Source organism: Pinus tabuliformis, chromosome J (genome assembly GCF_031772625.1).
Source record: "Pinus tabuliformis cultivar Carrire ecotype Pingquan chromosome J, CPIR1, whole genome shotgun sequence".
In the NCBI taxonomy this organism is placed as follows: Eukaryota; Viridiplantae; Streptophyta; class Pinopsida; order Pinales; family Pinaceae; genus Pinus; species Pinus tabuliformis.
Genome location: NC_142295.1, coordinates 400889507 through 400911210, shown reverse-complemented (window position 1 = coordinate 400911210; position 21704 = coordinate 400889507). Strand labels below are relative to the sequence as shown.

Genomic DNA, 21704 nt, shown 5'->3' with positions numbered 1-21704 from the left:
AGTGAGGTAAGATTGCAGTAAGGAGGACTTACTGTTGCAGAGGCTTGATGCAGAGGTGCGAAGAGCTCATGGAAAGAGAGGAGCAGGAAATGACTACAGATAGTCATAGCAGAAGTTCACAAGGAAGCCACAGCAGAAAGGAAGATGCCAAAGCAAATGGCATGAGGATGAGTCAAGAAGAGTTTGACCGAGAGAAAGCTGAGATAGATTTCCAGATTGGAGTATTGATGAAGATGCTGCAGAAAAGTGTTTGGACCATGAGGAAAAGAGTAAAGTGGCCAAGGCTACGAAAAAGGAGAAATCAGCAAGTGAAGTCAGAGATAGTAGAAGAATTGAGAAAGATTGAGCAGATATTGAGTGCTCAAGAGGAATCAGAGAAACTCAGAGAAGCAGAGGTAGAATTGGAAGTTTCTATTTGTAAACCAGAACAAGGTGAAATGTTGGGGGAAGAAGATAATGAGAGATCAGCTAAAGATCTCATGGACTACTGGCAGAGTTCAAAACAATTCAAAGATATGCTGACAAAGGAAGCAGATGAGGAAATAAAGCCTTGTGATTTTGATTCTTACAGTTTGTGTATGTTTGCAGGATATGCAGAGGATGATGGACAGTCGATTGAAATTGTCACAACTAAGAATGAAGCTCTTGAGGTAAAGTATGATGAAGAATCCTTTTTAGAGGAAGAAGGTGTTGATCATTTGCAACAGAAGGAGTTCATCGATGAAATCCTGTTTGGTATGAAACAGTCAGATGAGGTTGATATAGACGAGCAGTCTAAAGACGATTCCATAGTGGGACTACAAAAAGGTAAACCGATGAATTTGTTTAATGGAATTAATGAAAGATGCTTGTAATATGATGATGTAGAAAACAGGTCAACTCAGGAGGATTGCCAAGAAAAGAATGAAGCTGAGAAGGAAAATTGTGATGATCTACTGGAGAGATTTCACAAAGAGATAGAATTCTTGGAAAGATTACTTGAGGAACCCAAGGGAGAAACAAAGCTTACAGAACCTGATGGAGGAAAAGATGCGGAAGACAGCATTAATAAATATGATGTTGAAATCAGAGAAATTGAGCAACGATTTTATGAAGGTGAGATGAAAGATCAGAAGCAGCAAGGAGGTTATGTCCTAAAAGGCATAAAAGAGACAGAAATATTAACTCAGCAAGACGAAGGTGGAAGTAACCAGAAATTTGGAAGGAATGATCAGCTACATGAGAATGAATTTGAGGAAAGCATTAAATTGCAGAAGTATAGAAGCTGGCAGCAGAATGAAGAACTAGAAATTGGTCTGGTAGTACAAAGAAAGATAAGTGAAGATCGAAGATACAGATGGAGACTGAAGAAAAGGGTGAAGTGGAAGCTATTGCAACGGAGGTTGAATGGCAAGCTGATAAACAAGTTCAGGAAACTTGAACAAATTCATATTGATTTGAAGACACCGCAAGAAGGATCCGCTGAAATCCAAAAGATCTATGATAGAGGATTGGTGCTTGAAGCATCAAAAGAAAATGGAAGGTATTGTATTTTGAAAACTGAAGGTTGTTGTGTGTTTGCAGGTCACATTGACTTGAAGAAAGACAAACAGTTATTGAAGACTGTTGAAGAAATGACTACTTATAGTCATATGCAGAATAAGGAGGATGGCAAAAGAATTTTTGAATTCAAAGGATACACTGAGTCATTGAAGATCATTGATCTTGAAGAAAGCCAGAGTGAAGGAGGATTAAAGATAGATATTGCGGACAATGCAGTTAGTAAAGATGGTGCAGAACTTTTGAGAGAACTTCCAGATGAGATGGCAGATTTGTATAAGTCGAATCTTTTGATGAGGAAGCCAGGTAAAGCATTTGTGTTTATTAAGTTGATTAATTTTGATGAAGATTTACATGCAGGAAAAGGGCAATGTGAAGTCAATTTGAACCAAGAAGAACAGATCGGATTAATGGAAGGTATGCTGGAATTTGAAGCAAGGAATGATGAAGTCATGAATGAGAAACCAGAAGAAGAACCTGGGAAAAGGCATTTGTACATTTCAGAAATGTATATGGAAGATTATTGGCACAAAGATTATGATGTTCTAATTCAAGAACACAATCAGTTGCAGCAGAATAGTATTCAGCACACGAGAAGTGAAATGGACAAAGAATTGGATGAGTTATGGAAACTCATACTACAACATTCCAGTAAAACAAATGCAGGACAGAAGAAGAAAGGAAGATTGGCTGGAAGAAATGGTACAGGTGAAGGGAATGGAAAATTGCAAATTAGAGTGAGCAAAGCAACAACGAAATATGTGAAAAGGACAGCAGCAGATAGTGAGGTATTGCAGCACAAAGGCGGAAGACTTGAGGAACAAACAACAACAGCAGTAATCAAGGACAGACTATCAAACCAAGTATGGGATCCAGGAGGACACAGGCATGAAGTGCATGATCGGGAGATCATGGTTAATTTAAACTTTGGGAGTCTGATGCAGGAGCATCTAGACCCAGCCAGCAATGTGATGGAATGGTCACATGTTGTGGCTTCACAGGGTGAATTTCATTACTGTGTGTTAAAATCCAGTTTACTGAGGAGGTCGATTTCACAAATAATTAGTTATTATTGTAATAAGTGTGTCTATCTTATTGATAAGATTTGTTATAACAGGTGTGTGTGAGCACCAATAAATAGGAGAGTTTATTTGTTAGAATCTTTAAAATTAGAAGATTATGTACCGATTTGTTAGAGAGTTAAGGAGAGAAAGTTGTAATAAACGAAGAGGTTTTGCTTCGTGAAAGTTAAGTTTCAGATAGGGAGTGTGAGTTGGTGTGGAAAAAAAGCTCATTTTAGAGGAGACTGTGTAAGCTAAATTATATACAGAGTTCATTCTTATGTAATAGAGGCGATTGCGAAACTCTGTTCTTTTGTGTATTGTGCATAAAATAAATATCGTGTGTCTTTTTATATGATGCGTCGTGGAATTTGAATACCGATTTGGTGTGACATTTGATAAATTGATGTGAAGGTTTTCAGATTGTTTTTTAGATGGTCATGGCGGGACTGCTCGAATTTCCTCCGTGCAGTTCTTAGCAAACTGCACATCTTCGTCGACCATAGGTCCCCATTTCCAAAATAATTCTATCACGCATCAGCCCCATTCTATTAGTCATCAGCCCCAAATCATTGCAGCCACTCAAAGGTGAGCATGCACCTGCTCACAATTTAGCGGAATTCCCATTTACTTGTGTTGCTATTTGCGTTGCATGTTGGAAGAAATGCATTTGTCGAATCAAATATTTAGCGTCTTAGCATCAAATCCTGTCATAGACGAGAATAAGTCTTATCAGGTTTTCATTTGGTGACATTCTTTTTTAGGAACCCATTCATCTATAGGACATCAAACTTGCGGTGGATGTGGGGTTTCTGACCAGACTGGAATTAATACATATGTTGGCTTTGAAATTTGCATCGGCTCGGCGAATTCTCATCGGCGATGTGGAGTCGAGGATCAGTTAGTGATGTTAAACTCTGGAAATCTCCGATGCGATTTGGATCGGATCGGAAGTTTGGCGCTGGAAGTGAAAACACCTTGCAAAAGATCCGATTGATGATCTCTGATAAATCGGATCGGAGCAACTGAATTGTCAAGAATCGTGGCATTAAATTATGTGATTGTCAATTGTGAATGAATCGCATCGGATTTAATTACAGTGTCAACATGTTTGAACAGGTGACGTTCAATAGATGCGTGTTTTATATCGGATCGATCAGATTTGGAGTAGCTATGAGAGGAATGGTAATTGGAGTGTGATGGGTGTATTAAAATCGCGTCAGAAGCATTGTGAATAGATATATATATATCTATTATATAACTAAGATTCGGGACCGCCGAATTGATATATCAGTGGATGAATAGAGCTTGGAGCACGTGGAACAATAGTTGATGTTATAGCAGTGTATGTCAGGGTTGGAATGTTTTAATTCAGCCGAAGGTTAGTCATCGAATCAGATCTGGAGATTCAAATGCGTTGGCAACTTTAGGATCGATGAAATCTGCGTTTCTTTGAAGGGCAGAAGCAAGTGTCACAGCTTGAGATTGCTGGATATAAGCTTTGCAAAAAGGACTCTGTCTATTTGACACAATTCATATAATTGTTCAAATCGGTATCTGAATGTCGATTTATAATCTGAAGGTTGAGAAAGATTGGTTTTGAAGGTCGATTTTTGTACAGGAAAATCGTGGGGAATTTAGACTCTACAGAAGAGTCCTAAGTTGAATTGTGAACGGAATCTGATTGAGAATTGAATCCATCAGAAACTGGTTGAGCGCTATCAGCACAAGGTGAGTATTGTGGTGCGAATGCATTGGGCGCATTGAAGAGAAGGTCGGAAACAGATCCTTAGTTTTTTTGGGAACATTAGAATGATAATTTGGTTCGATTTCTATGAAATGTAAAATGTTGAGTTGCAGCGCTCAATGCAGAGTTGAAGGTTAATGGTATTTCAGTTTGGTTTGTAATTAATTTTCATTCGAATTAATTGGGTTTATTTAAATCCTTATTTGAGGGTGAATGTGAAAACTGGAAATCTTCCTCAATTGAGAGGGTTGAAATTGCCTGGTTTGAGCGTTATTTGAGGCAGTGATTGAAAATGCAAAATGTATATGGAAAACAGAGTTGAGATTCTGGGTTTGCAGGTTTATCTCTGCGTCAATAGGTGTGTTGTTTTTTATTTACATAATCCTAATGCTTAACCACAAACACATAGCATGAACCGTTCAACCCTAACTGAATCTTGATGGAATGGTTAGACACATATTATATTAATAATACTTAATGAACGTATTGTAAATATAAATTTTACATGTTAAATTTTCATTAATGAGTTTTTACAGAATATTTTACGGTAGGGATATTACACAAGAACTTTTATGAGCTGCAAGACTCTTATTATTTTAATATTCTTCATGCTTTCTCCAAGATGCTATTGCCAATTGTACACAACTCTGCTCCTTGTTTGGAATTTTCTTCTCTCTTGTTCTAGATCCTTTGCATTCCATCTCTTCTTCAAACCTCCATAGCTCGCTTCAACCCATCAAGACATACTCATATTTATTATCAAACAAAATAATTTTTCTACCTTTGTGCCTACTTCAATTTTTTTTTCCTCCGTACTCCCCTTCAATGCTTTAGACATTATATTGATGTCTTTTGCATCTCTAGCCTCCTACTCTCGTCTCCTTCCAATGCTCCCAACAATCCTCTCTGTCATGCAATCTCTACTCTAATACGACTTTGATGAGTGAGGCTCATCCTTTGCCCCTACTTCCTTTCCTATTCCCACATCTATAAGTGTCCTAGGTTGATTCTTCCAATCAATTGAGACTATGGATTGATTCCATCTTCAACAATGCAACATTATTAGCACTTTCTCTTGAATCCTCATAAGAGCCACAATAAAAATTCGTAGTCCCCAACTTTTTATTGGAGTCACAAATCCAATAGTGTGCACATCCTATGTGTGAACCCTAAATTTCACAGTCCTCATTACTGAGGCTTTACAACATCCTAGCACATGACTGAGGCTCAAATCCAACTGTTTAATTCTAAAGGAGCTAAGGCCTTTCAACTCCTTATGACCTAGTGTACGAGATATGAGGTCTTAATCTCATCAGTCCTCTTGTTATTGAACTAACCACCTACACCCTCGATATGATAACCTTTACAACATTTACTGCCTTTTGTTTCTCATCATTGAGATATAACAGACCCGATGACAGAATCTCTAGTCTATGCTTCACTTCAAGTCTCGAGATTCTACTATCAAACTTCTCCTCGATGTCTTGAGAAGTGAAAAAATAAATGATGGGGATATTTATTGTCTATTTGGCCCATCAAATATCGAGATCACTGAGCACTCAACACCTAGTGCTTATCAACACTCTCATAATTAATCAACATTTATGAAAGGTGGTTGTGACAAACAAAACAACAATTGATGGGAAGACTTCCATCTATCAAGATTGTCTACTAACATGAGTGCCCGTTACTACCAAATCTACATTTTATTAACATGTGACTTACTTCAGATGGTGGGATTGTCACATAGCCATATCTATGACCTACATTCACTTCACACCCCCAGGTTCTACCATGGTTTAACAAAGGGCAGGGGGGTTTCTTATATCTAAACTCCCACTATGGACCCCTAATTAATAAACAAACATCTACTAACCATGTGATTATGCTTAGGGCTCATTATGTAGCCCAAATTTATCCCAACCCCCCTCGCCCTAGTATGTGGTAGATTAAAAAAAGGGGAGGGGGATTCGAAACCAGAACCCACTCTTGGTAAAACCACTTCAATTTTTTAACTCCACTCTAAATCGACTGCATGCTACTAAGATTGAACTATCTTTCTCCCTTGTAGAACTAGATATACTCCATACTCCTCGATGTAACTTGCACTCACTTTGATCCAGGGTTTGGCTTCGAGGCTGGTAGTTTCACTTTTGTTCACTTGGATACCCAAACTCCTAGATGCAAATATTATCAACACAATCACAACCTCCATGACTATTCAACTTCTCAGGAAGGGTTCTTATGCATTTGTAACTTATATTTTGCATAAAGTGATCAATATGATTGGCTTACTCTTATGCATAGGCTATTTAGCACACATCTCAACATCTCATTCACTCACATTACATTACATCTAGGAAAGTTGACCCGGTTACACTCAACTGCACCATTAATTCTTAGATATAATAGGTTAACACACAGACAAAAAGATCAAATAGACACTTGATAGGCGTTACTTGTGAAATTTCCATTGACATAGTTACACAACGATCAAACACAATAGGAGGATAATCTCCCACACTTTCTTATTAATGCAAGACCTATACATGTCTAGCATGATTTACATAGTAAATGGCCCTTTCCTCTCTCTTGGACCTCTCTTTTCCCTTAGCCTCTCTCAACTACTTCTCTATCCTCTTTCTTCTAATTTCGATGTGTCCTGCATACCTTTAACTAAGAAAAATATTTAAATTACATCATTGAGGATATAAAAATTCCTCTTAAAAATCTACATATATGCATCTTCTAGAAGCTGTTGAAAAATCTAGGGCAAATAGGTGTAGTGTGATTCTTGTAGGACTAGATAACAATTTGTGAAGTACTTTTAGCTTGATCTTCTTCTTATTATTAGTGTGTGTGTTTTGTCAAACTGCTACCAAAACCATAAAGACAAGAACACAAATGTTTGCTCTTTGCGAGGGCCAAAACTTCTCTCTCTTAGAGAGGAAAACCCTTCAGTAAGTTTCCCTTATTGAAGATTCTTATTGATCACTGCCAAACCCTAGACCCTTGACTAGGATGTCCTCCAAGCACAAGTAAGTCCTTCCTCTTTTCTGTACTATGTTCCCCGACACATGGACTTCCTCCTTCCGACACTTTGCTCCCCAGCACTTCGTCCTTTTCTTCACTGCTTTGTCTAGAGATAGGCCCCGACTATGTTAGCTTCTTGATGAGATTCTCTTCAAGATGTTATTCACTTAAGGAGACACCCTTCTCTTGATCCAACGAGACTCTACTTAAATTATAGGTGTATGACTGTACGACTGCAATAGTTTTCTCACGTGTGGTACATACCCTAGAGAATTAGATTCCTTTTCCTTTGCTAGAGAGATAGGCTTCTTCGCTTGACTTGGGAGGCCTTGTAGGCCTAGTTTCAAACCCAAACAACACTAGTTCATGGATTGTTTGTCCCTGCTATCATACTCGCATATTTGACCTCCTTTTCTTCGCACGTGTGACTGTTTCTAGCCCTAGAAACAATCCTCTTCACTTCGGTTTTCCGCCTCCTTCCTTCCCTGCACTAGGAGACCCTTAAACTTGTCCTTTTGTCACTTCTTCTCGGCTTATATACTTCGTTGATTTCAAAGTTTCTTAGTTGACATTGTGAAGGAGTGGACAACCTCTATATATAGAGGACTGTCCCTTATTTAGGCCGACTTGAGGCCGACATCATGACTGTAGACCAGCTTGTCTATTTCTTCATCACTTTCATCATTTAGCTTCCTTTTGGAGGACGTTGTTGCATGGAGAGGACTTGCACTTGTCTTGAAGCTATTCCTTTGACCTCATACAATATTAGACATAGTGTAATCTGCCCTCTAAGGGTCTTCAACATTTTCTTTTGACTCCTTGACTCACTTATAGCACTTAACATGTGTTAGACCTATTTCAATGTGCAAGAAACTCATTGACATATATTATAAAAATAATATTTCTTTTTCTTGAATAAGTATAAATATCAAAATTACATTTATGAAGACTGAACCTAGTTACATTTCCTCCAATGAAAATTACAAAATATATCAACCTAATTACGTATTTCTTTTACAAGGTGCCACATGGCAAAAAAAATGCTAACTCATCAAATTTACTTCATCAAAACTTCTTTAACAATATAGATTCCTTCTAAAATTAAGACATTTATATCTACATAAAAAACTCTAATTTATACAGAATTTAATTGAGTAAATCTACTCCTTTTAGAAATTCTTTAGACCTAAAGAACAATGAACTTGGATTTATGCTAAACCGAAAACATAAAATCAATAATTTCTTTAATATATCACATCTTAGAAAAATATATAGTTTTTTTAATATATCATATCTTAAAATATTATAATTTCTAACACCAAAGAAGGTCAATGTATGTCTTTTCAATAAACGCTATAAATCGTAGATCGTACGGATACGTTGAAACAGTGAAATTTTTGGTTATCAATCGGTTTATACTATCGTCTTGAAATTTGAAATTGTAAAGGGATGAAGTTTGAACTTTAAAGTGATAATGTTGATTAATTTGAACTTATAAAGTTTCAAATGGACATATAATCATTTCATACTCAACGTAGAATATTTTGCAAGTTTCAAGTTCTCTTTCGATTGAATCGTGTATACGGGCAATATTAAAGCCATGAATTCTTCGGTTTCACTTGGTTACGAAATTTGCGTAAAAACTTTCAGTTTCGATACAAACACTTCGTCAGCTTAAAACGATGAGTGTGTAAAATTTCCGAAGTTTGGTTTCTTTGAATCGAAGATATCATCATATTCATTATCAAAGTGGGACTTCGTTATTCGAATAGAGTATATCAATTAGTAAGGTATTTAAATGAAATGATATTTTAAAGAGGTTTTTTTTATTTTTTAGGGTTTTTTAATTTAATTATTTTTTTTATATTTAAATTAATGATGAGTTGGCTCAATTTTTTAAGATTGATGATGAATTGATCTAATTTTCTAACCATATTTTCGCTGAAAAGATAATACCAATAATCTCCTTTCTAAGAAGACAAGGTCAAAAAAACAGATACTAACATATTCCCATAACTTTCTCTGACATTTTTGGAAGTATCACATTCTAAAATGAAATGTTTTTCACTGCCCAAATTGTACAAAATATACACACTAATTATTCCAAAACTTCTTCCACCAAAATTATTGTTATACATCATAAATAAAATTAAATTTTTCAATGTAATATTTTTTTCTACCTAACTCTTTTTCCATACCAATTTATGAAACTTTTACACAACCAAATTCTTTAACCTTTACTATTTGTAAAGTAAAATAAATATTAGAGTAGATATTCCAATTTTGAATTAAATCAAAGCGATACATAATATCAGTACGAAAAAGCAAATTTATTTTCCAAATTTTGAATTGTTGAAGTGAGAACCAGACAAAAGGATAGTTCTATCGACTGGACAGTTGTTGTGCAGAGTGTTGTTCTGAGGGGATGGGGACCAGGGTGGCTCGATGTTTCGGGAATTGTATCGCAACTGGCACCCACCGCCTTTCCAATGGTGGAATGATAAGCAGCGGTATGTCGGTTTGATAACTTCAAGCTCTCTCTTAAATTTCCTAAATGGCTGTTATTCATTTTTCGGTTGGATATCACGCTCCGCTCTTAAGTCCGATTCTCCACTTTAACTACTTTGATGAGGACGTTGCTCAGCATGCTGCATGAGTCAATGATAGGGCAACACGTTTAAATCAACACAAATACTGTCTTAATCTTATCGACACGCGTCCCGGAGAGGGTGCAGAGAATGGTGAGCCGTGTCTGCCATAATGGAATAGAATAATGAGTATTGTGTACACGTCTCTGTCCACTCCGCTCGTAATTGCGAGAGAGGGAAGCGGTCAAACTAAATGGTGTCAACCTGTCTCTTTACTCTCATCGCAATGATTATTTCCCGTCTTCTCTCTATTTAAATTGGAATGGGCGGGTTTAAATTCTTTGTATGGCTGTTGCTTCTGGTTGATTTGTGTTCATCAGTAATGGTGGAAAGCAACCTCTGGTTTTAACTTATCACAATGGTCCCCTCCTCACCACTAGGCTCAGTGTGGATGTCCATGTGATTTGGTAGGGCAGATTCAACTTTGCCCAGCCATTGTAGCCGATTTTGTGCAGTTTTTGGGAGCGAGTGGGTAGGGAGCTATGTGACAAAAATCTAATTTTTAAAATTTATTAATAATAAACATTAAGACTAATCATATGCCGAGCATATTCCCTTGAGAATCAATCTAGGCCCCTCAATTATTGATCTTCATCCACTTTAAATTGAAATAAAATGACATTGACAATTAAATTAAATTATTATATTTTTTAAAAATAGATATTTTATTACACGATAGAAATTTAACAAATTTTTCATTAATTTTAAAAATAAAAAATTTAATTATTTAGATAAGCTTGTATATTTTGGAATGGTTTTTGGAATTTTAATTTAATTATTAATAATTATTAAGTGGATGGTAAGGATTTAACTTCCATGAAATATTCTAGAATTTTCATAGTAGTATACACAAATCCATGATTGAGATTTATCTCCAAAGTAATTATGTTTTTGTATTCCTTTTAATTAAACTAATAAAGTAAAAAAAATGTTATATGATTAAGTGTCATATGTAATGAGTTTTCATAGTAGTATACACAAATCAATGATTGAAATTTATCTCCAAAATAGCTATGTATTTTTTTTCCTTTTTAATTAAATTAATTAATTAAAAAAATGTTATATCAACAAATGTCATATGAATTGAGTTTTGGTTTTTTGGGCATGTAGTATTGATAAGCCATATCATATACTTGGTAGGTACTCCTTCAAATCAAGAGTGAGGAGTGTTTACTTATTGTTTCAAATTAAAAATGGGGAAAATGTTTTCTCATTCATTATTAAAGAAAAGTAAGACATAATAACAAAATTATTAACAATGTTATAATGGAAAAATTATCACATCAATTAAATAACTCACTGTCATCTAAACTAAATATTTCCATTTAAAAATATATTATAATTATTTTATTTTTTAAATAAAATTACTTTTTAGGCTATTTATTAAAAACCCCTAATCGAGGTGTGAGATTTCTGGAGATCGTCTAGGGATCGTCGTCATGATTGATCACATAATTGCTTAGGATGGTGGGCGGCCTCTCCCACGCCCTCACACACTCCTCCTTCTTAATGATATGAAGGGTCGTAGATCACAATGGATCCACGATGTGCTGTTTCGCAATGCCATTACAATTATAGGTGGTGGGAACAGAGGATCATTTGTGAACATTTTTCTGGCCATCGAACTGGTGTCACCAGTACCTTAGAGGGCCTAAGGCAACTGTTTTCTAGTTCATGGTGAATGGAACGCTAGAAGAACACTTGGTAGCGGTCTGTCTCTACTCACGGTTGGCGCACATAGTCTGGTATGTTTCCATGCTTATCCTATTCCCTGGGATGGGGGCTACAATTCGTGATTCGCCTTGCGTTTGGAGGGGAAAAGGAACAATGGTAAATTTGGAAGTTTCTGTGATTAAAAGCTATGGCTTTCTTAACTATGTTATGCTGTTATTTGTCTTTTTTGGCAATTTACTATCTCGTATGGGCATGATTACTGGTTTTCAGGTCCTTTTTATTATGTTTAATCTGCATGTTGAATGTAGACCTTACCATTTCAAGTTAGAACTATATTGGAAAACCCTGTGGAGAGCAAGGATTTATATATCTGGACAGGGCTGAGTCTACGAACTTTGGTCTCAGGGTACAAGGTGATTGTTGTTCTCATTCAGAAGGTGCCTCACACTCTGGGAGGGTTCTTGTTTTTCTCTATGTATTGGCTTGGGTGGTGGATTCATGGTGTGTTGTAGTGTTGTCTGATGCTACCTCTCTTCTTTTTCCCTCCCATTAAGTTTACGTTTGATTTTTGGGTGGTTTTATGTATTTTTGTTACTCCAGGTTCGCCTAAGTTGCTTCTCCCTCCAGTCTTTGCACAGCAAGCTGGGTATCGAGTGTGGGTAGGTGAGAGAAAGTTGACGAAGGGTGGTCCGGTTTTGTTCATAATGGCGAAGACTCTTCCTCGTGGTGGTGCCTCTGGGCACGAAGGTCGTGGTCGCAAGAATCAAGGTGGCGAGGGAAAGGAAACAAGCTCGACATCCAGTAAGCCTTTGAGATAGTGTGGCAGGAAAATGAATGTTGAGATTTTGCATAACACTTTCCATGCCTACTGTGTAGGGACCCCGACCTAGGTGAAGAATATGATTTCGACCCGGGAGGCTGAATTAAACTTGAAAGCTGAGATTGAGCCACCGACAGAGGATTGGAGTGATTTGATTCCTAACCCTGGTTATACCTGCAATCGCCTCACATTGTATAAATAGTCTGTTCATCTCTTTTGGCTTATGAAATGTATTGTGGCTAAAGCAATGGCTTCCTCCCTCAACATAACTATAAATGTGGATTCTGATATGGGTCTTAGAGACATTTAGAAAGAACTCCAACTAATTAAACTCCATCTGCAAAACCAGAATGCTCGCCTTGGCCGCATTGAGTGCCACATTTCATGTCTACCCCAATATGAACTGCCAGGCTCAAGTGTGAACTATCCTACTCCGGTGGAATCGTTAAATGACTAGTTTCTAGAAAGTCATGTTTAATAATTTTTTGCTTATATTTTGATGTATATGTTGGGTAGAATTTATGTTTATAGTTTTATGTTTACTAGATGGTTTACAAACTATAAGTCTTATAAGGCTTGGATAGACAAACTCAGACTATTTATGTTTTGGATGGCTTATAATGTAGTTCTGTGGTTAACAGACCTGGTTTCCTACTGGGCACGTTGAGGCCATCGAACTTTTTTTATGATTGTAACCTACCTTATTATTGAAATGAATGAATGGAAAAGTATTATCAAGATTACAAAAAAATATTATTTATAAAAAGTTTTCAATTAATCAAATTTACTGTTAATTAGCATTATTTAAAAAAAATCACATTTAAATCTTTATATCAATAAAAACTTGATAACCATACTTTTTAGAATTATATTACATATTTAAATTACTAAGAAATAATAAATAAATATGCATCACTATAATATGGCATTGAAAATAAAATATAAATAAGCAGGCTCATGCAACAGATGAATTACTGAAGTCAAATTTTTTTTACAAGAAAATAGCTCTTATTTTATTAAAATATAATGAATTATTTTCTTGGAACTAGGAAAGGTACAAGGGTTTTACATAGGTTGATTCTGTAGTCAAATATTTATTTATATATCATAAGGGAAAATTAAATAGATTTATTTTTAAGATGTGATTATGGAGCTTCATGTACAAAATCCATGATACCTATGATGTAGTAGGGAACACACCTTAAATTAAATTTTATTTAAACAAGTCATTTTTGGCATGGCTTTTAAAACTATTCTTGATGCTAGCATATTAATAGATATGATAAGATTTAAATTTAATTATTTATTTTTAAAGATTTCCTTTAGGTGTTTAAGGGAGTTTTTTAGGTAGAATGATATAAAATGTTTAATTGAAAATTAAATGGGCTTAATTTTGATTTTATTCAACCAATTTACAGCTAGATCATAACTTAACCAAATTTTTTATAAAACAGAAAATATCTAAGTTTTTGGTCTTCGACTTTAAGGATTCTTAAGATAACTCCCACACAAAATATCTTTAACTAATTATGATAAAGACCCACATTAAATCATGTTCAACCTGAGACATTATTGGGTATTTTTTTATTTAGGAATGACCATCCTTGACATAAAGGCTTCTTAACTACAGTGGACATACATGGTCACTCGTTATTGTGGGACCCACATGAGTTGTGCAAAGACAATGATAATTACTTTTGGAAAGATGAGAAAGAAAGACAATTTTAATGTCCACAAGGCTAAATATAGTCTATGGGGCATCTTTTAGAGTGCAAAACTTGAAAAAAATATGCACCTCAAGATATTTAATCCTCTTCAAAGTGGATCTATATTGGTTCTATATATGCATATAGTATGTGTAACTTTTCATTTTTAAACTATATTTTTGAATGCATAAATGGATACAATGCCTTGAAAGTTTACTTGGACACTTGGATCATGTAAACTGCACCACATAAATTTGCAATTCAAACAAATCTTTGCTAGACAAAATTTAAATTTAAATTTAAATTTAAAACTGGAATTAATGGCTCATGGAAAATGACTCCAAATTAATTTATTTTTTTTAAAAGGAGATCGCTAGAATTCTAAAATGAACCCCCTTCTTTATGTTGATTGCAGAATACCTGAAGGTCACTCCACATGATTTTTATTTAATCTCATTATCAACACACATTGACTTTAGTCATTTCCTTTGTGCAATTACATTCACTCCAATGAAAGATGCTTTTGATTTAATTGCATTATCAAAACACATTGACTTCAGTCATTTCCTTTGTGAAATTACATTCACTCCAGTGAAAGATGCTTTTTATTTAATCTTATTATCAGCACACATTGGCATTAGTCAATTCCTTTGTGCAATTATAGTTTTTGTGCACCAGTGCCCACAAGGACCTATGGTAATGTTTCTCCTCATTACCCTACATGTTATAGCTGGGATATAATATGTATATAGAATTTTGACATAGTGGTATGATTGGAAAAAATGATTTTTCCCAGTGGTTTAAGCAACATCTGTCAAACAGACATTGGCACAAGTGTGAGACTATTGCAATCCTGAACAGTTTTCCTCCCCTCCATCTTCCACCCTTTAGATTATATATCTTTCCTTCGGTGTATCTTTGCACCTTTAGGCAGAAAATAAAACAAGTGTAATATGTTTCCTTGCTGCTTAGTACCTGCATCTTATGCAAAAAGTAATTGATAGCGTAAGATTAAAAGAAATACTACTACTATGTAAATAATTGTCCATATTTATAGCAATTTTTTAACATTAGATAGATTAGTATGCTAAGTAGCAAAGTTACTTTTATAACTACTATGTGAAATGGAATGAGAAGAAAATCAATTTTATATTTATCCTTTTATGTTTTAAAATATTATAGTACTAAAGTTGTTATCCACATTGTTTTAATGTATAAAGCATACATTTATGTTTTCACTATATAAAATACACATTTGTAACGTACACATACCCACATAATTTTTTTTAAATAGCTATTCAAATTTACTGATGCACAAATTATGAATAACTACATGGTAAATTTATTATTACATTTTCTTAGAGAATTCTCCTTGTCGATACAATTGTTTAACTGAGACAATCCGAGGTTCTAAGATTAATAATTTTGTATGCATGCTTATTTATTATAAGACATCATTGTATAACCAACAACAATTTATTTCTTGGATTAATGTTTCTCCCTTCGTTTGATAATTTCATCACTTGTTTAGGTTCCAAGTGTGAAGTACAACACCTTATTCTTTAAACACTATACTTCATATGGCAATAAGGTTGGCTTGTTTAGAATTTTGTAGTACACACAATACATGTATGTCCCATGTCCTCATTTCCCCATTTTGTCTATCGAATTAAAGTTGTGGATTACATTTATAAGTCTCATATCAATGGTTGTGAACCCATGCATCTAACACCGCTTAGGCTGCCATTTGGTTAACCTTTAATATTTCATTTTCCCCCAAGCTGAAGCTTACAAACTTCACGAAGATTAGGGTATTGGTTGGTGTTGTCTCGTTGATACATCTGTATGCATCCAGGCCGTCATTATCTCACTAACTGATCAAGGGGTGTGGAAGACTCTAGGAGGAAGTTAGTAAACTACCAAGCATAGTCTCAACTTGGGCTCTCCTTTGGTTAGGCTTCGTCTTGGGAACCCGTCTGCAACATGTTACAAAACTCAGGGATTTCGCACTACCAGGTACTCAATTTGCCCATACTATCCCAGGATTGTTTTCTGTTTAGACTTGAACGAGGTGTCTTCTATTCACATTACTCCACTGGCAATGGTATATTTTCACTAAGGGTTTGGTTACAACAATGAAACTTATGAGTTCTTCCTCATGGTGAATAATCATCGATGCCTAGGTAACTCACAAATCCGATTTGATATCCTTCTACTATACTTGAATTTATCACTAGGGTTTATTAATTTCTTATTGTTTGTTATGGACATGGGATTTCTTAGCTACGGGTATGGTCCGAGTGCTCAGGTAATCTTATTCAATTAAAACTTACTTTTAAGGGCGTATTTGAAAATATATTTCTTTTTTAAGACGTGGGCTGACCCTCATCTTGGTTTCTTTGTTTTTTTTTACAGGTATAATGTGGGTTCGAGTTCGAGTCCCCCATTTAACTTGTTTCTTCTCAACTGGTCGTGGTCAGATTTGCTCCTAATCGTCATTTGATTGCATTTCTCCAGGTGCTTATTTCGTCATCTCTATATGAGGGCTTACCCATGCTTAAAAGCTTATTAGTCCCTGCCATCTGGCATCCGGCAGGGACTATAGTAACCGTTCGGAGCCCAGTTAGCATTAATTTGCAAACTTTTCGTATGTTATTTGCATTTATATTGTAAAGTTTGGAGTTGACTTGAGTTGACTTTACCTTCGCCATCTTATTTGGCCTCTTCCCGAGGCGGAAGAGGCCCGACCATAGCCTAAATTGCTATTTAGGCGCAATGAACAGGGCCTGACCGTTAGCGGTTTGCTCTTAATGCTAAGATTAATTGGCTAATGTTTAATGTTATTTCGTATGATATCCGAACGGCATACATATGGTAAGGTTTGGTTGCTGTTGTGCAGGTGTCCGCCATATGGTAAAGGGTTGCATGGCGGGAGGTGTCCGCCTACCGGCTCAGCAGAGGCCCCAATATCAACACCTCTGTGCGCAAAACCCCTCGACAGTTTCATTCTTCTGGTTTTTCTCAGAGCCTCCTATTCCAGTTTAACCTAGCTTCGACCTGCACTAAGTTCACTTTGGCCGCTTGTTCAGGTGCCGAGGCTTCAAGCAATTGAATCAATTGAATCAGGGACTCTGGCAGGTCCAGCATCTAAGGCGTATCAGGAACTCTGGCAGGTCCAACATCGGAGGAAGCAAGAGAAAAATGATAATACACTCTACTTCTTTCTGTATTAGCAGAAATATATATTATGTATTGATTTTATAACTTACCCCTTTTCATATGTGCTCAGGGTTGCGAGCTTGGAACCAGAGAAGCTGCGTAACTTCTTCTGGGTAAAATTGCAAAACAACCCAACAATCAATAATTATTTTGCAATCATCTGTTTGAAAATTTCTCAGCTAAACAACAGCCTGGTACATGTTTCATACCTAATTCTATTTCTTTACTCAATTCTATTTCTTTAGAAATTTTATCTTAGTTACGCAATTACCAGGGGTTTGATTGGAGGCCACGGTTTGCTCTGCTATCTGCGCACCCAAGACTTGTGCTGTAATAACTGCTTGTTTCTGCTCCTCAACAGCAGTAGCCGCTGCCTAACGAGCGGCTAGTGTTGCTGCTTGCTTACCACCTTCTTGCTGTGCAAACCGCTGTTCAGCAGCTGCCCGAGCCTTATCTTGAGCTTCTCTTTGCTTGGTATAAGCACGCTTGATTACTTCCTGAGCTTCCTGCTGGGCTACAAACGCCTCTTTCGCTGCCTAGCTTTGCTTTTCAGGTATACCCCGCCTGTGCTTTCTTCCCGCCCATACTAAGACCCTGAAGGATATTAAAAAGAATTTTAAGAACTGGAACTTACAAAATCCAATTCATAGTCAAAGTGGAGGCCTGAGCCCTTTAATTTCTGTTCAGCAATCAAATCCAGACGCCTGCTCATCTCATCACTCAAGTGATTCTTCCAGTCCCCCACTGCCCCCTTCCTGAAAAAATAACTGTTCCTGATATTAGCCGCAGGAATCCTAATTTGCCCACTCTTATTCACATCCATATTTGCCAGAGACCCAAAGCTGCATTTTTCCACAATGGCATTCACGGCCTCCTCGTCCTTCACAGCATCAGAACAGCCCAGAAACCGGGCCACCTTCCTCACGCAGGCATCACAATCCCTCTGCAGATCTTCATACATCAAGAACAAAACATTCGAACCCTCCTTCATACTCTCCACCCAATAGCTCAGCACATGGTCGAAGAAGGGTCCATAATGAAAATTCCCCGAGCAGAAGGATTCGAACAGGTCCTTCATAGAATCACCATTGTTATTAACCAGTCCTCCTTCGATTTTGCTATAGAAATGCCAGAGGGAAACGAAGGTGTCCTTAGGGTTCCTGGCTATGTAAACTATAGGGCACTTGGCTTTAATGGAGGGCGGAAGGGCCGTGTAGGGCATGTGGGTATGAAGCAGGCGAGGGGAAGGGAGACTTGATAAGTAGGAGGAGACAAGGGAGGCATTATCAGAGAACCCCAAGTCATGTTGTTCCATGGTGGGAACCAGACAATGGGGATTGAATTTTCTCAGAGGATCATCGTTACTGTTACCATTGATTTTGCTCCATGGGCTTTCATGGTGGACAATGCTGAAAATCAGAGCCTTCATCCATGTAGTCCCCGTCTTGATGCTGGAACATCTCTCTGGCTTGGAAGTCTGTTTGCAGGCTCTGGATTATTTCCATCTCGGCCTGGGCATACCAGAAGCCTTCCTGTTGCAACAAACTCTGACTAGTGACTGAACTAGCCATGGCAGAGGTTCGTTCCTTGTTTTTAAGGATGTTTTTTTTGTATTAGCATGGTGTATGGTCCTGCTGTTGCTTATTTATTCACTGAAAAGGCCACCTTACATGTTTTCTCTGCTGGTTTTTTTTTTGTTTTATTAATTATGAGCACAGAGGGCTTCATGCTTTCCATGTGGAGGATAAAGTACCAACATCACAGCCATGCCAACAAACCACCAGCCTCATAGTCGCTGGAATGATACTAATGTCACAGATCACCTCCCTGCTGCCAAGCACATGGCTTGCATGCAATGCACGTGATAACGGAGAGAGAGAAAGTGGCTGGTCCTCATAAGTTGTCCAATACTAACGGACTTCTATAATGACTTTAATAATTTTGCCTTCTATTGCATTGGCGGATGTATAATCTTGTCGACGGTGCATATTCAACTATTGTGGCGGTGCATATTCAACTATTGTGGCGTATCCCAACGTTAATATATCAACAATCAGTGTGAATGTATTTAATATAGGGTTGGTTTCATGGCTTCTTATTGCATATGGCGGTATCTTGATATCTCATGCGTTGCAAAACACATTGATTTCATTGTGAGAGATTTTAACATAGCCCCGTAATATGTAGTGTTTCAACACTTTGTATTCGCACATATGCTATATTTTACAATGCATGTGTGACGCTTCGTCTTCCTTCAATAAATTTTGTGATGCATGCACTCTTTTTATCCCTTAATGCATCTTTAAATGGCCTTTTAATGTTGTCTTTTGAATACGCTGGCTTTGTATCATCCCTTGTGTCGTTGAAATATATTTATGGTTTGTTCTTTAATATATTGTCAATTGGAATCAAAACCCGCATGTTTCCTCCCCTTGATTAAATGACACAATCTGATTGGCCTCCACTTCTGGCAGCGTTTCTTCCAGGCAGTTGGATTCATGTACTAATGGGGGAGTCTCTAGGCCACCTGCTATTAGCTCTCCGATTGTACCTTTCTTTATACATGTAATAGCAAGTCTGTTTCTATCCCAAAAAATCATATAAACAGTTACATATATCAGGCTTATAAGCGCCTATATTACTAGAATAGTTCCAGACCCTTGTTGATAGATTATTCCAGCTTGTTGAATGCCAAAGCACAAACCATTAGCAGACTTGCTGTTATAAGGCTTATGTATGAAGGCTTGCTATTTCTGCTATCGTCCATAAACTTTGAAAATAGGATCTTTCCATTATAATTTATTGGTCTTATTGGTTTTCCAAACAAACTTATATAATCGTATGCATCTTGGCATTCAAAAAAGTGTTCAAAAGCCATTTAGAGCATAACCCCGGGCCAATCTCCTAGATTCACAAGGATGGCTGTAATAAAATGCAATGCTTCTCTTAAATATTCCGCAACATACAAAACACAAATACAATAGTTCACAAAAATGAACAAAATGCGTGCAGCTACTGTCAGGCAGGCCCAACTTCACGCAGGGACTCGCTGCGTCGCAGCTTCCCTTGTTTACTCTTATGGTTCCTTGTTCCTGGAAGTTGTCATAGTTTGTTCTCTGCATAGGTTGCATCAATTGTTGATTTGTGTTTAGGGTTTGACTTATCTTGCAGTTGTTTTCTTTTTAAAGGATTAACATGACTTATGTATCAATGAATTTTGGCCAGCAAAATTTAGAGCTCAACTTGAGCAAAAGTAATTATGATTGTAATCGTTTTTTTATTTAATTGGTTTTCTTCGCCAGCAGACTTGACCTCACGGTCTGTTTTGTAGGTTCCACTTGTTCCTATCCCCGACAACTCCTGGGTTTTATTGTTGGACTGCAAATGAACTGTATATGAACTCTGTTTAAAAGCTACATAATTTTTACTCCTCATAGTATGTATTGTTCCGTTTTCCGTCAATATAATCTGCTGAATGCAATTTGTTCGAATTTTTATTGGGGTTTCTCTATATAGGGTATAGAGATACCAAGATTTACACCTTTGAATTCCCTCTTGTTTAATGCTCATGAATGTAATACATTATAACAGGTGAATTCCCTCTTGTTTAATGCTCATGAATGTAATACATTTTCTTGTTATAGAAGGCATTAAATCTTAAATTTCTAGTTAAGTTATAGGTATGTGGCAATTCCTCCTTAGTTTGTTGTTAGATAAAAACTTTCTCTTAATTTGTAATTGCGTTGTTTGCCAAGATTAATTATAAGATTAGCACTGGAAATCAATGGTTGACTGTAAATTTACTAAAAGTCCACATAATTTTCTTGGGTAGCTTTAGGGTATTATTATTAAGGTTCTATGTAGGTTTTAGTAGTTATATTGAAGTCTATTACATTATTCCTTATAGATCTCGACACTCGAAAAGGGTTAGGATCTCCCACACGGGGAACTCGACCCTCTGACCATGCAATGTATATACTAGATTTAGTGAGTTCCACAGATTGCTCTGAGCGAACCCCATCTTACGGTTGGAACTAACTCAGAACTCCTATTCCATTGAATTAAATTTTTAGTTATGGTTTCTTGGTTATGCCATGACCCCTATCTATTCTACTGGAATTTATATTCTACACCCAACAATTATTTTTTATCTAAATGAAACATTGTTCCTAATTCACTTTCTTTCTATTAATTCTCACACATAAATACAGAGCTTACTATAACAATTTAGCAATCATACTTGGTCACATACATAAC

The 21704-nt window shown here is 36.5% G+C and overlaps 1 protein-coding gene across 1 annotated transcript; it reads right to left on the bottom strand.

Annotated features, from left to right (window-relative positions):
* Window positions 1-17821: 17821 nt before the first annotated feature.
* LOC149227477 (cytosolic sulfotransferase 5-like) lies at window positions 17822-19307 on the bottom strand. The gene is made up of 2 exons (XM_089380521.1): window positions 18082-19307; window positions 17822-17983 (listed from the first exon to the last, which is right to left on the bottom strand). The coding sequence occupies exons 1-2, from the start codon at window positions 18874-18876 to the stop codon at window positions 17822-17824; spliced, it is 957 nt and encodes a 318-aa protein (XP_089236647.1). The 5' UTR covers window positions 18877-19307.
* Window positions 19308-21704: the final 2397 nt, after the last annotated feature.

What these genes read in the sequence shown, in the direction of transcription:
- LOC149227477 (XM_089380521.1), bottom strand. Translation starts at nt 18,876, where the DNA reads ATGAAGGCTCTGATTTTCAGCATTGTCCACCATGAAAGCCCATGGAGC. An exon ending in TTGACTATGAATTGGATTTT is followed by an intron (nt 17,984 to 18,081) that starts GTAAGTTCCAGT and finishes AAGCAAAGCTAG; the next exon opens with GCAGCGAAAGAGGCGTTTGT.